The sequence below is a fragment of the Heptranchias perlo genome, chromosome 11, assembly GCF_035084215.1.
Source record: "Heptranchias perlo isolate sHepPer1 chromosome 11, sHepPer1.hap1, whole genome shotgun sequence".
Taxonomy (NCBI): Eukaryota; Metazoa; Chordata; class Chondrichthyes; order Hexanchiformes; family Hexanchidae; genus Heptranchias; species Heptranchias perlo.
In genome coordinates, this window is record NC_090335.1 from 53,434,893 (window position 1) to 53,449,225 (window position 14,333).

Consider the following 14,333-nt stretch of genomic DNA (forward strand, 5'->3'; position numbering starts at 1 on the left):
CTGGGGTTGACAATTGTAAACAATTTTACAACACCAAGTTATAGTCCAATGATTTTACTTAAATCTAAATCTAAAATCTAATTAAATCTTTATCTAAATAAAATCGTTGGACTATAATTTGGTGTTGTAAAATTGTTTACAATTAGCTAATAAAACAGACAAAGGAATGTGAAACCATTAACCATTTATCAGCTAACATTATCAACAGTAATTAACCAATAAGATTTTATTTACTGGTAGTAAATTTGTTGGCTTGAATTTCACTATTACATTTCAATATCTTCAAATCACAGTGTTACTCATCCTGTTTTTTCTGTCTTTATTTGTGTTAGACGTCAAATGCACTGTTAACACTTACAGATGTGCCGATGGAAAATGCATTGCCAAACCCAATGCAGAATGCGATGGTGTGGAGGATTGTTCAGATTTAAGTGATGAATATTATTGTGGTAAGTAGTGCAGAGAAGGGGGAGAGCGACTGAGCAATTGTTGACCTGGGGCTATAGATAATAGAAGGAGAAAGGAAATGGTATTACAGCAGTTACAAGGTTATTTGAAGCCAGGAATCCTTTTATGTATGCATTAAAAATGCCAGTTTTTGCTATGCATGTACATTGTAATCATCACATTAGCAGTCTCTGCTTCACACAGTCTCCTGAATATTACTCAGGTAATCTTTATCAATAACTCCTACTTTGTACACTTGCACCTTTTAAGAGCACTTTGACATATGTGAAATCATCTGTTTTCACAATATTTCCTCTCTGCAATACCTTATACAAAAGAAGCAAGATGACTCAGTATTGGTAAGACACTTAGCTAATTGCATTATGTTTTCCACTATTAGCACCCATAGAAATTAGCATAAAAGGGGTGAAAACTGGGGAGGGGGAGATTTAGCAGCACTAGATTACAGTTTGAATTCTTTTAGAGTTTTTATCTTGTGAAAAGAAAATTTATTCGCACTAATATTCTGGTATTTTAATATCCATTGCTTACTGATGTCCATTAAGGCCTTGTTAGCAGCTTTGGACATCATTGAGTACAGTAAAGTCTGCACTGGTGCCTATTGCCTCTGACCTGAATTAGTGTATCTCTGTGCTAGGTAAACATGCTGGTGCAATTTGTGCTGCCCTATATCTCTGCAGAAGACAGAGGATAGAGCAGGAGGAAAGTCTTCATAAAATATTCACAATTGCCCACACCAAATACCCTCAGAGCCCTCTTTACAGTCTAAGATGCAGCTACCTGTCCGTAATGAAGGAGCAGTATCTAAAGGTTGAGGCTGTCCAGTAAGGTGGTTACTTTCCTCTGACAGCTCCTGAATGATGAGTTGCAAGGACAGTCTTCAGGCAGCACTGTGGTGGTCAAGGTAACAATAGCTCTCTGTTATCATGTACTGGAAGCTTCCAGGCCCCACCAGCAGAAATCACAGGAGTGAGTTGATATTCACAGAGCCGTAAAGCAGTTGACTGATTCCCTGTTCAACTATGCACAGCAGTACGTCAACTTTGAAACTGAGCAGCATTTGCAACCTCAAAGGAAGCAGGGCTGTACCAACTAGGATTCCAGGAATAATCAATTGTAGCCACGTTGCTATTCAGGCACTGTCCAATGATGCCATGGCATATTTAACCCTGACTTATGCACATCAGTGCCCACTTTCCAGAGAGTATGTTTAATTCATACATTTTGTGCCAATCAAACGTTGTCAAGCGCTTCCAAGGGGAGGAAGAATCTGACAGCTAGCTGCTAGGAAAAAGAGGTTAAGTGTTGCATGACTCACGATTCGTCTGTTTAATTCCCAAGCCAAGGCTGAAATACAGTCCGGTGAGACTAATAGCGGGAGCAGAGTGCTGAATAAGCAAGCCTTTGGTGTGCTTGAACAACCTCTTGGGTGCCTTGGCGATTATGGCGGTTTATGTAAGCCCTGAAAAAGTGGCCAACATAGTGACTGTGTGTTGCATGACATTGCCATTTATAGGCACATCAGCATTCAGTTCACTGATGATCAGTAAGTAGTTCATTAACATGAGCACATGTTGATAAACCTTAGGCCTAGAAATTGATTCGTGGCAGTCTGCTGGCGTGAACTCGGTGCAGGGAGTGATCCCCAGGAAGAGGCAGGCAACCGGGAGAGAGGGAGGTGGGGATGTGTTGATGGGGAGGTGGGTTGAGGTGCCGATCGGGAAGTGGGGGGGGATAAGCAGTGGCTGGCAGCAGCCCGTGGTTTTAATGTGCAGCTGGGTGGAGCACTCCTGCACCTCCCAGCTCCACATATAGATAAGAATTTTTTTTAAACTTAATCTTTTTAGTGGGGGCCTGCAGGGGCCCCTTTAAGGACTGCTGGTTAGGCCACATGTAGCTGACACTGCGTTCAGGGCAAACCAATTTAGTAAAGGAGGCATCAAACAGGTGTTAGGACCTTTATTTGCATATGAAAAGGGCCTCCAGCCTGTTTGGACGGCTCTTTTGATGTCTATATTAATATTGCAGACTTTCAATGCAGAATGTGCTTGTGTATCCCGACCGCCATATTGGACGTTTTCGCACCTGTTTTTAACTGCCCACTCATCCGGCTTCTACCGGGTGGGTAGAGTTAAATTAGACCCCAGGGATTGAACCTGGATCCTTGACAGCCCGTGTGGTTCACTACCAACTTAACAATGGGGTAGCCAAATGATGAAAGCTTAGCTCATATAACTTGCTGACTTTGACATGATCCCTAAAAGCCGGATCATAATCCCTCTCAATCTTCCAGTTCAGTTCACGTGGCAATCTAGTCTTTTTTAAAATGATTCAATTAACCCTCCCAAAATATCAGTGAAGTTCCATAAACTACACTGAAAGCCATATATTAGTTCACAAGTGATTTTTTAAAAAGTATATATTTTAAGTTTTGCCTTAACACCAACAGAATTCAGTACAGGGTGGGTTAATTTGTATTAGATCAAGAAGCTAAGAGTTGAAATTTTTGACGGTAATAAACTGGTTTCAGTTTACATAGACTGAACAATTTCCTTCTGCCTTTGAGCAATGCATGATTTAATTAGGATTTAATTCCTTCTAATTCTAGGCAATTAGCGGTGTTTATACATAGTGCAGCTTAACCTAGTCACCACCCCCACGTCACCAGCATCAATATGTGGACATACATAATCCCCCTTCAGCCCTTTGTACTAATATTGTTATTTTCAGTTTTGTGCACCCTTTGTGTACTATTCTTCAATTGGCAATAAAAATGGACGCTGTTCAATTGTGGCATACAAAAAAAATGTTAAGTAAGGAAACTTGAAGCTAATGCATTGATAATCATCACAAGGGGTGATTTTAACTTTGGGTGATGGTGTAAACAAGTGATGTCAGCTCAGACACCTGTTATACATCTCTCCCGATGAAGTCAACAGAAATGAAAATTGGTAAAGATGTATAACGAACGGGTGGCTGATCAGATATCGCCCATTTTACACTATCGTCCAAACTCAAAATTACCCCCGCAATGTGTGGACTAGGGAACCCTGATTCAGGGAATGAAGAATTAAAAAGAAAATTACAGTTTTCATTTTTTAAAAATTCTCTTTTAACACATGTGCAACTTTCTGCCACTCACCAAAGCAAATTCTTTGAGCGAGAGGAAGAAAACAATTGTTAACATTTGCTAAATGTATTAATTTCTCTTTCATCACTAAGTATGTAATATCATATGTTTCCTTTCTTGTGGAATTTGAAGAAAGTGACAAATCAATGAAAGAAATAGCAAGCATGCAATGAGAGAAGTTTGATTGCTGCATTTTCGTTCTCCGTAAGTCGAGCAAAAGTTGGTGGAGGATCATAGTTAATTTGCTCTTGAGAACCAATTAATCCCTTGAGATAATTGATTGGTTTATTGGGGTTATCATTTACAATCAGCATCCATTTCCTTCGATACTGTATGACTCAGCTGCAAAAAGGACTGAGATACAATTGTCTTTCATTACTCAGCTGTACTTGAAAGGAATGCCTTAACGGAGAAGGCCATATTTGGGTTTTCAGTCACCATGTGACCTTCCCTGCTACAGAATACACAATGATCATTCTGTTTGCTGCTTGTATGTAGGTCAAACTTCTGTTTGGAACAAAAAAAGGCATTTGCTATATTTCTAATAAGTGCATATGGAGAATAGCTTTGTCACTGACCCTGAGTTATTGTTCAGAAAGGGTTCAGAAACTTACCTGATGAAAGTATGTTACCCTCCAATGAGGACATGCAGCCTCTTTTGTCCCCTTGCAGTTTCCCCTATCCAGATCATGCACATGTATGGTTAAAAGAGGGAATTGGCAGCCTAATGCCAGCCAAAGTCATTTAGCCAGACACAGGGAGATGCACAGCAGAGACACATTGGCTGATTTCATGTCTCTCTGTGTAAAAATGTTCAGGCTTCATGCTATGCTTCATCCATAGAGTGTGATAAAGAGGGGCAGTGAACTGTACCCTCCACTCCATGGCACTGCACAATGACGCCCCATATTCATAGCACCATTGTATTTCCAAGGAACTTTAATTTTAAGTAGAAGTGTAAATTTTATGAATTTGTACTCCTGATATGGAACTTTGCACATTATCAAGAACTGATCCAAAATGATTGCAATTCTGGGGATAAATGGATGATGGCAGCCACGACCCAAACTTGAGAATTCTAACACCAATCATTAAAATGGGCAGGTGCCCTCTGAAAATCGCACTCTATATCTTTACAGCAATTCGACTTTGTGGGCTTAAAGCTGCAGGTCCACTTTGGCAGCGGAATAATTCATTGTGTGTTATAATGTCCCTGTCATTGTAAAAACATCGAACCATCCGACTAACCCTGTGCAATGTGAAGAGAGATCCACTAATGTATATCTTTGTGTGCAAAATGATAGGACAGCTGAGACCTGTCGCATGCAATTCCTGTGCCATATGGGAACTCCGGGAAGCTGGAAGTGTCAACTCCGGGCTGCTTCATGTGTCCTGGATAACCACATGTGCAGGAAGTGCCTCCAGTTTCTGAGGCGTTCCAGGAGGTGGTCTGGAGGATAGTAAGTGGGTAGCCATCCAGAAGGGTAGGAAGAGGCAGGCAGTGCAGGAATCCTCTGGGAATGTGGCACTCTTAAACCGGCTTTTAGAACTAAACACCAATGAGGGTGATGGCACCTCGGGGGAGTGCAGTCTCGAGCACGTCCATGGCACTGTGGGGCAAATGACAGCATAGAGGCACAGCAAAGAGTAGAAATGCACTTTGGTGGTCATAGCGGATTCGATAATCAGGGCAATAGACAGGTGTTTCTGCAATCGCTGACGTGAGTCTCGCATGGTGTGTTGCCTCCCTGGTGCTAGGGTCAAGGACGTCACCGAACGGGTGCAGAACATTTTGCAGGAGGAAGGGGAACGGCCAGAAGTCGTGGTCTATGTTGGAACCAATGACATAGGCAGGAAAAGGATTGAGGTCATACAGACAGAGTTTCAGGAGCTAGGGAGGAAATTAAAGAACAGGACCGAAAAGTAGTAATCTCTAGATTACTCCCAGTGCCACGTGCTAGTGACTATAGGAGCAGTAAGATAAGGCAGGTTAACACATAGTTGGAGAAATGGTGCAGGAGGGAGGGCTTCAGATTCCTGGGGCATTGGGACCAGTTCTGGGGCAGGAGGGATCTGTATAAGATGGATGGGTTGCACCTCAACAGGGCCAGGACCAATGTCCTCACAGAGAGGTTAACTAGTGCTATGGGGGTGGGTTTAAATCAATTTGGCAGGGGGTGGGGCACCAAGATGAAACATTAGAGAGTAGATATAAGGTGCACAGAGGACTGGGAGAGACAAACAGCATTAGAATAAGGAGTAGTTCAGAAATAGGAGGGATCAGGCAGGGGGAAATGCGAAGCAGAGTAAGATGAAATAGGAGTGCACGTGTGGTAAATAAGATTGGTGAGCTGCAGGCACTGGGATTATGATGTAATGGCAATAACAGAGACCTGACTCAAACAAGGAGAGAGGAATGGGCGCTTACTATTCCTGGATACAATGTATTCAGGAAAGAGAGGGAAGAAAAAAAATGAGGGTGGTGGCTGTATTGATCAATGATACTGTTACAGCACTAGAAAGGGATGATGTACTTCAGGGTTCAAAAATAGAATCTATTTGGTTAGAATTAAGGAACAATAGAGGAGCTATTACACTACTGGGTGTAAATGATAGGCCACCAAATAGTGGGAAGGATATAGAGGAACAAATTTTCAGGCAAGTTGCAGAAAGATGCAAGAACTACAGAGTAGTGATAATGGGGGAACTTCAATTATCCTAATATAGACTGGGAAAATGACAGTGTAAAGGGCAAAGAGGTGGGGAGGGGGGAATTCCTGAAATGTGTACAAGAGAACCTTCTTGATCAGTATGTTTCCAGTCCAACGAGGAAAGAAGCAGTCTTGGATATAGTTCTGGGGCATGAAGTGGGACATTGTTTCCCATATCTAGAGAGTCTAGAACTAGCGGGCAGAGTCGCAGGATAAGGGGTCGGCCATTCAAGACTGATATGAGAAGGAATTTCTTCACGCTGAGGGTTGTGAATCTTTGGAATTCTCTACCCCAGAGGGCTGTGGATGCTGAGTCATAGAATGTAGTCAAGGCTGAGATGGATAGATTTTTAGACTCTAGAGGAATCAAGGGATATAGAGATCAGGCGGGAAAGTGGAGTTTAGGTCGAAGATCAGCCATGATCTGATTGAATGGTGGAGCAGGCTCGAGGGGCCATATGGCCTACTCTTGCTTTTATTTCTTATGTTCTTATGGCAAGTAGAGCATGTTTCAGTGGGAGAGCATTTGGGAAAAGTGATCACAACATCATTAGGTTTAGAGTAGTTATGGAAAAGAACAAGAAAAAATTAAATGTGAAAATACTGAACTGGAGGAGGGCTAATTTCAGTGAGTTGAAAGGGGATCTGGCCCAGGTGAATTGGAATCAAAGATTGGCAGGTAATACAGTAAATGAGCAATGAGAGGCCTTCAAAGAGGAGATAGTTTGGGTACAGATAGACATATTCCCATGAGGGGGAAAGGAACAGCATCCAAAGCTAGAGCTCCATGGATGTCTAAAGATATAGAGATTAAAATTAAACAGTAAAAGGAGGCTTAAGACAAATGTAAGGTTCATAATACAGTAGAGAACTAGACTGAATACAAAAGGTACAGGGGAGAACTGAAAAGGGAAATAAGAGAGTGCATGAGAATAGATTAGCGGGTAACATAAAAGGCAAACCCAAAAGTCTTTTATAAACATATAAATAGTGGAAGGGTGGGGCTGATTAGGGATCAAAAAGGAGATGATCTTGTGGAGGCAGAGGGCATGGCTGAGGTACTAAAGAAGAGGATGCTGCCAATGTCGCAGTAAAGGAGGAGGCAGTAGAGAAATTGGATAGGATAAAAATAGATAGAGGAGGTACTAAAAAGGTTGCCAGTGCTCAAAGTATAAAAGTCACCCAGTCTGGATGGGATGCATCCTAGGTTGCTGAGGGAAGTAAAGGTGGAAATTGTGGAGGCGCTGGCCACAATCTTCCAATCCTCCTTAGATCTGGGAGTGGTGCCAAAGGACTGGAGGATTGCAAATGTAACACCCCTGTACAAAAAGAGGTCAAGGGATAAACCCGGCAGCTACAGGCCAATCAGCCTAACGTCAGTGGTGGAGAAACGTTTAGAGACATTAATCCGGGACAAAGTTAATTGACAATTGGAAAAATATGAGCAGCAGCTGGCGTCACTGCAGTGCATCTGCAAGGCTGAGTGCTATGTGGCCAGCACGTTTCTGGAGGTGGTCACCACGCAGCTTAGGAGTGTGCAGGCAGAGAGAGAATGGGTGACCTCCAAACAGACAAGGAGGACCAGGCAGGTAGTGCAGGAGTCCCGTGAGTGCATCTCACTCTCTAACCTGTATTCAGTTTTGGTGAGGGAGAGGGTTCCTCTGGGGAGTGCAGCCAGAGCCAAGTCCACAGCACCAAGGGTGGCTCAGCTGTACAGGGTGGAGGAGAAAGGTCAAGAAAGCAATAGTGAATGGGGATTCAATAGTTAGGGCAACAGACAGGCGTTTCTGCGGCCGCAGCCGTGATTCCAGGCTGATATGTTGCCTCCCTGGTGCCAGGGTCAAGGATGTCATTGAGCAGCTGCAGAACCTTCTGAGGGAGGAGGATGAACAGGCAGAGGTCGTGGTTCATATCGGTACCAATGAGATAGGTAGAAAGAGGGTTGAGGTCCTGCAGGCAGATTTTAGGGAACTAGGAAAGAGATTAATAAGCAGGACCTTAAAGGTAATAATCTCCAGATTACTCCTAGTGCCACGCGCTAGTGAGTACAGAAATAGGAGGATAGTGCAGATGAATACGTGGCAGGAGGGGGGGCTTTAGATTCCTGGGGCATTGGAACCGGTACGAGAGGAGGTGGGACCTTTACAAGCCAGAGAGGTTGCATCTCAACAGGGCTGGGACCAATATCCTCGCAGGGAGTTTTGCTAATGCTGTTGAGGAGGGTTTAAACCAGCTTGGCAGGGGGATGGGAACCTGAGCATTGATTCAGATGGGAGAGAAGCAGAGCTGGAAATGGAAGGCAGAAAATTAGTAAGTGAGTTTGGAAGGCAGAGGAAACAAAGGTTAGAAAATAGACCACAAAGGAATTTGGCATTGCTAAATGGTATATACTTCAATGCAAGGAGTTTAGTGAATAAGGCAGATGAGTTGAGGGCACAGATAGAAGTATGTTCTTATGATATCACAGCTATTACTGAAATATGGCTTGAAGAGGGGCAGGAATGGCAGCTCAACATTCCTGGTTACAGGGTTTTCAGATGAGATAGAGAGCAGGGTAAAAAAGGAGGGAGGGGACAATATTTGTAAAGGAAACAATTACAGCTGTGAGGAGGGATGATATGTTAGAAGGATCATCAAATGAGGCCATATGGGTTGAGCTAAGGAACAAAAAAGGGGCAATCACACTTCTGGGAGTGTACTATAGACCCTTAAGCAGTCAGAGGGAGATAGAAGAGCAAATATGTAGGCAAATTTCTGAGAAGTGCAAAAACAATAGGGCAGTAATAGTAGGGGATTTCAACTACCCTAATATTAACTGGGATAGAATCAGTGTAAAAGGTATGGAGGGTGCAAAATTCTTAAAATGTATTCAGGAGAACTTTTTTAGCCAGTACGTAGCAAGCCCAACAAGAGAGGGGGCAGTTCTGGACTTAGTTTTAGGGAATGAAACTGGGCAGGTGGAAGGAGTATCAGTGGGAGAGCAGTTTGGTGGTAGTGATCATGATTCAGTTAGATTTAGTGTAGTTATGGAAAAGGACAAAGATAGACCAGGAATAAAAGTTATCAATTGAGGAAAGGCAAATTTTATGAAACTGAGAAATGATTTAGCAAAAGTGGACTGGAAACAGTTACTTTAAGTTAAATCAGTCTCAGAACAGTGGGAGGCATTCAAGGGGGAGATGTGAGGGTTCAGAGCAAATATGTTCCCACGAACAAAAAGGGTGGAACTGCCAAATCTAGAGTCCCCTGGATGTCAAGGAACATGCAGGGTAGGATAAGGCAAAAAAGGGAAGCTTATGTCAGACACCAAGAGCTCAATGCTACAGAAAGCCTAGAGGAGTATAGATAGTGGAGGGGTGAAATTAAAAAGGAGTTCAGGAAAGCAAAGAGAGGGCATGAAAAAGTACTGACAAGGAAAACCCAAAGATGTTTTATAAATACATAAAGAGTAAGAGGATAACTAAGCAAAGAGTAGGGCGTATTAGAAACCAAAAAGGTAACATGTGGAGGCGGAAGATATGGGCATGGTTCTTAATGAATACTTTGCACCTGTCTTTACAAAAGAGGGAGATGATGCAGACATTGTAGTTAAGGAGGGTGGGGGTCTGGAACTCACTGCCTGAAAAAGTGGTAGAGGCAGAAACCCTCAACTCATTTAAAAAGTTCTTGGATGTGCTCTTGAAGTGCCGCAGCCCACAGGGCTATGGAACAAGTGCTAGAAAGTGGGATTAGGCTGGATAGCTCTTTTTCGGCCGGCACAGACATGATGGGCCGAATGGCCTCCTTCTGTGCTGTAATTTTCTATGTTTATATGAATAAATGAAAGCCAGCACAGATTTGTTAAAGGCAAATCTTGTTTGACTGACTAACTTGATTGAGTTCTTTAATGAAGTAACCGAGAGGATTGATGAGGGTAGTGCGAGTGATGTGTACATGGACTTTCAAAAGGCATTTGTTAAAGTACCACATAATAGACTTGTTAGCAAAATTGAAGCCCATGGGATTAAAGGGGCAGTTGCTGTGTGGATACGAAATTGGCTAAGGGACAGAAAGCAGAGAGTGGTGAACGGTTGTTTTTCAGACTGGAGGGAAGTATAAAGTGGTGGTCCCCAGGGGTCAGTATTAGGACCACTGCTTTTGATGAAATATATTAATGACCTGGACTTGGGTGTGCAGAGTATAACTTTAAAGTTTGCAGATGATACAAAACTTGGAAATGTAGTAAACTGTGAGGAGGATAGTAACAGTAAACAGGATGTAAGAGGAAGGGTGGGGCCGATTAGGGACCAAAAAGGAGATCTACGCTGGAGGCAGAGGGCATGGCTGAGGTACTAAGTGAGTACTTTGCATCTGTCTTTACCAAGGAAGAAGATGCTGCCAAAGTCATAATACAAGAGGAGGTAGTTGAGATACTGAATGGGCTAAAAATTGATAAAGAGGAGGTACTAGAAAGGCTGGCTGTAGTTAAAGTAGATAAGTCACCCGGTCCGGATGAGATGCACCCTAGGTTGCTGGGGGAAGTAAGAGTAGAAACTGCAGAGGTGCTGGCATAATCTTCCAATCCTCCTTAGATACAGCGGTGGTGCCTGAGGACTGGAGAATTGCAAATGTGACACCCTTGTTCAAAAAAGGGTGTAAGGATAAACCCGGCAACTGCAGGCCAGTTTAACCTCGGTGGTGGGAAAGCTTTTAGAAACGATAATCTGGGACAAAATTTATAGTCACTTGGACAAGTGTGGATTAATAAAGGAAAGCCAGCACAGATTCGTTAAAGGCAAATTGTGTTTAACTTGATTGAGTTTTTTGATGAGGTAACAGAGAGGGTTGATGAGGGCAATACGGTTGATGTGTATATGGACTTCCAAAAGGCATTTAATAAAGTGCCACGTAATACGCTTGTCAACAAAATTGAAGCCCATGGAATAAAAGGGGCAGTGGCAGCATGGATACGAAATTGGCTAAGTGACAGGAAACCGAGTTTTTTGGACTGAAGGAAGGTATACAGTGGTGTTCCCCAGGGGTCGGTGCTGTGGCAACTGTTATTTTTGATGTATATTAATGACTTGGACTTGGGTGTACAGGGCACAATTTCAAATTTGCAGATGACACAAAACTTGGAAGTGTAGTGTTTCAAGAGGACATAGACAGGCTGCTGGAATGGGCGGACACATGGCAGATGAAATTTAACGCAGAGAAGTGCAAAGCGATACATTTTGGCAGGCGAAATGAGGAGAAGCAATATAAACTAAATGGTACAATTCTAAAGGGGGTGCAGGAAGAGAGAGACCTGGGAGTATACGTGCACAAATCTTTGAAGGTGGCAGGACAGGTTGAGAAAGTGATTAAAAAACATACGGGATCGTGGGCTTTACAAATAGGAGCATAGAGTACAAAAACAAGGAAGTTATGTTGAATCTTTATAAAACACTGGTTCAACCACAACTGGAGTATTGTGTCCAATTCAGGGCACCACACTTTGTAAAGGATTTGAAGGCCTTAGAGAGGGTGCAGAAAAGATTTACTAGAATGGTTCCAGGGATGAGGGACTTCAGTTACATGGATAGACTGGAGAAGCTGGGGTTGTTCTCCTTAGAGCAGAGAAGGTTAAGGGGAGATTTGATAGAAGTGTTCAAAAATCATGAAGGGTTTAGATAAAGTAAATAAAGAGAAACTGTTCCAATTCACAGAAGGGCCGAGAACCAGGGGACACAGATTTAAGGTGACTGACAAAAGAACCAAAGGCAACATGAGGAAAAGCTTTTTTACGCAGCGAGTAGTTATGATCTGGAATGCGCTGCCTGAAAGGGTGGTGGAAGCAGATTCAATCGTGGCTTTCATAAAGGAATTGGATAAATACTTGAAGGGAAAATATTTGCAGGGCCACAGGGAAAAAGCAAGGGAATGGGATTAACAGGATTGCTCTTACAAAGCGCCGGCACAGGCTCTAGGGTCGAATGGCCTCCTTTTTGTGCTGTGGCCATTCCATGATTCTGACAGACTTAAGGAGGACATAGACAGATTGGTGAAATGGGCAGACATGTGGTAGATGACATTTAATGCACGAAATGTCAAGTGATTCATTTTGGTAGGAAGAATGAGAAGAGGCAATATGAACTAAATGGTACAATTGTAAAGGGGGTGCAGGAACAGAGAGACCTCGAGTTTATGTGCACAAGTCTTAGAAGGTGGCAGGACAAGTTGAGAAGGCTGTTAAAAAAGCAAATGGGATTCTTGGCTTTATAAATAGAGAAATAGAGTATAAAAGAAAGGAAGTTATGCTGAACCTTTATAAAACACTGGTTAGGCCCTAGCAGGAGTATTGAGTCCAATTCTGGGCACCACACTTTAGGAAGGATGTCAAGGCCTTAGAGTGGGTGTAGAGGAGATTTATTGGAATGGTATCAGGGATGAAAGACTTCAGTTACATGGAGAGACCAGAGAATCTGGGGTTGTTTTCTTTAGAGTAGAGAAGGTTAAGGGGAGACTTGATAGAAGTGTTCAAAATCATGAAAAGTTTTGATAGCGTAAATAAGGAGAAACTATTTCCAGTAACCAGAGGACACAGATTTAAGGTAATTGGCAAAAGAACCAATATAAGGGAAAGAAAATTTATACAGTGAGTTGTTATGATCTGGAATGCACTGCCTGAAAGGGTGGTGGAAGCAGATTCAATAGTAACTTTCAAAAGGGAATTGGATAAATATTTGAAGGGAAAAAATTTGCAGGGTTATGGGGAAAGAGCAGGGGGGTGGGACTAATTGGATAGCTCTTTCAAAGAGCAGGCATGATGGGCCAAATGGCCTCCTCCTGTGCTGTATCATCCTATGATTCTAGATTATATGTTCAACACTTGCATCAATTACATTTATAGCTACAGAACTATGGACATTTAATTTTGACTGTCTAAAATTCAGATTCAAAGTAATTATTTTTGTGCAATTGTAAAATAAATTTTTGCCACTGTAGCGTCTAATTTCTAATTATCCCCAGACTGCAATTAAAGCACCTTTTAGGGATTACACAAATGCAACATTCAGGATGAAATTGAATATAGATTGGGAAAGGTTATTGCTGGTGCAGCCAGAATATTAGGATCGGTTGAGATCGAAATAAAGAGAACCGAATGCCAGAGTGACAAATTCTCCCTTATCCTTGCAACCTGGATTCAAATCTAGATCAGATGAGGGGCTGACTATCTTCTTTCCCTGATGAGTGCTGAATCAAGCTAAATCACTTGAGACAACTTTGATCCAGTTCTTAGTAGACGCTACAGTGGTAAAAATTTATTTTACAACTGCAAGAAATATTTACTTTGAATCTGAATTTTAGGCAGTCAAAATTAAATATTCACAGTTCTGTAGCTGTAAATGTAATCGATGCAAAAGAACCAGAGTTGACATGAGGAAAAAAACATTTGCGCAGTGAATTGTTATGATCTGGAATGCACTGCCTGAAAGGGTGGTGGAAGCAGATTCAATAAGAACTTTCAAAAGGGAATTAGGTAAATATTTGAAGTGGAAAATTTGGGATTGTATTATTTATTACCTAGAATGAAAATTTATGCCAATATTATTGAAAAGTAGCTTGTAATAATTTTCAACGTGCCATCATTAGAAGCGGGTGTCATTTGGGCTGTTCAACCCAGATCAATATCTCTATTCTCAAGTGTGCTGGCATTGCAGAGTACTGCCAGGGCAGTGCCTTTTTCTTAAGTTTCTTAGTGAATGCACAATTTACCTTGCCTTAACTTTAGGTAATATAAGAGATTATTCTTTTGTGCAATACCATTCCTCAATATACATCGACACCCACTTCTAATGATGGCATGTTGAAAATTATTACAAGCTACTTTTTGATAATATTGGCATAAATCTTCATTCTAGGGAATACATAATACAGCCCTACATTTGCAGTTATAAATAAGCTATTATAATTGGTTTATCAAGTGGAAATGATCATCTTTTTAAAATAGTTAGCTTATCAATTCAGTCAAACTGTATGCAATTCAGGTCATCCGCAGGAAA

General features: G+C 42.0%; 1 protein-coding gene across 1 annotated transcript in view; it reads left to right on the forward strand.

Annotated features, from left to right (window-relative positions):
* Positions 1-14,333, forward strand: part of LOC137327346 (suppressor of tumorigenicity 14 protein-like) — a 113,606-nt gene that overhangs the window by 76,438 nt on the left and 22,835 nt on the right. The window contains exon 15 of the mRNA XM_067993047.1: positions 333-449. Coding sequence (XP_067849148.1) covers positions 333-449 — 117 coding nt within the window. The remainder of the gene's footprint in view (positions 1-332; positions 450-14,333) is intronic.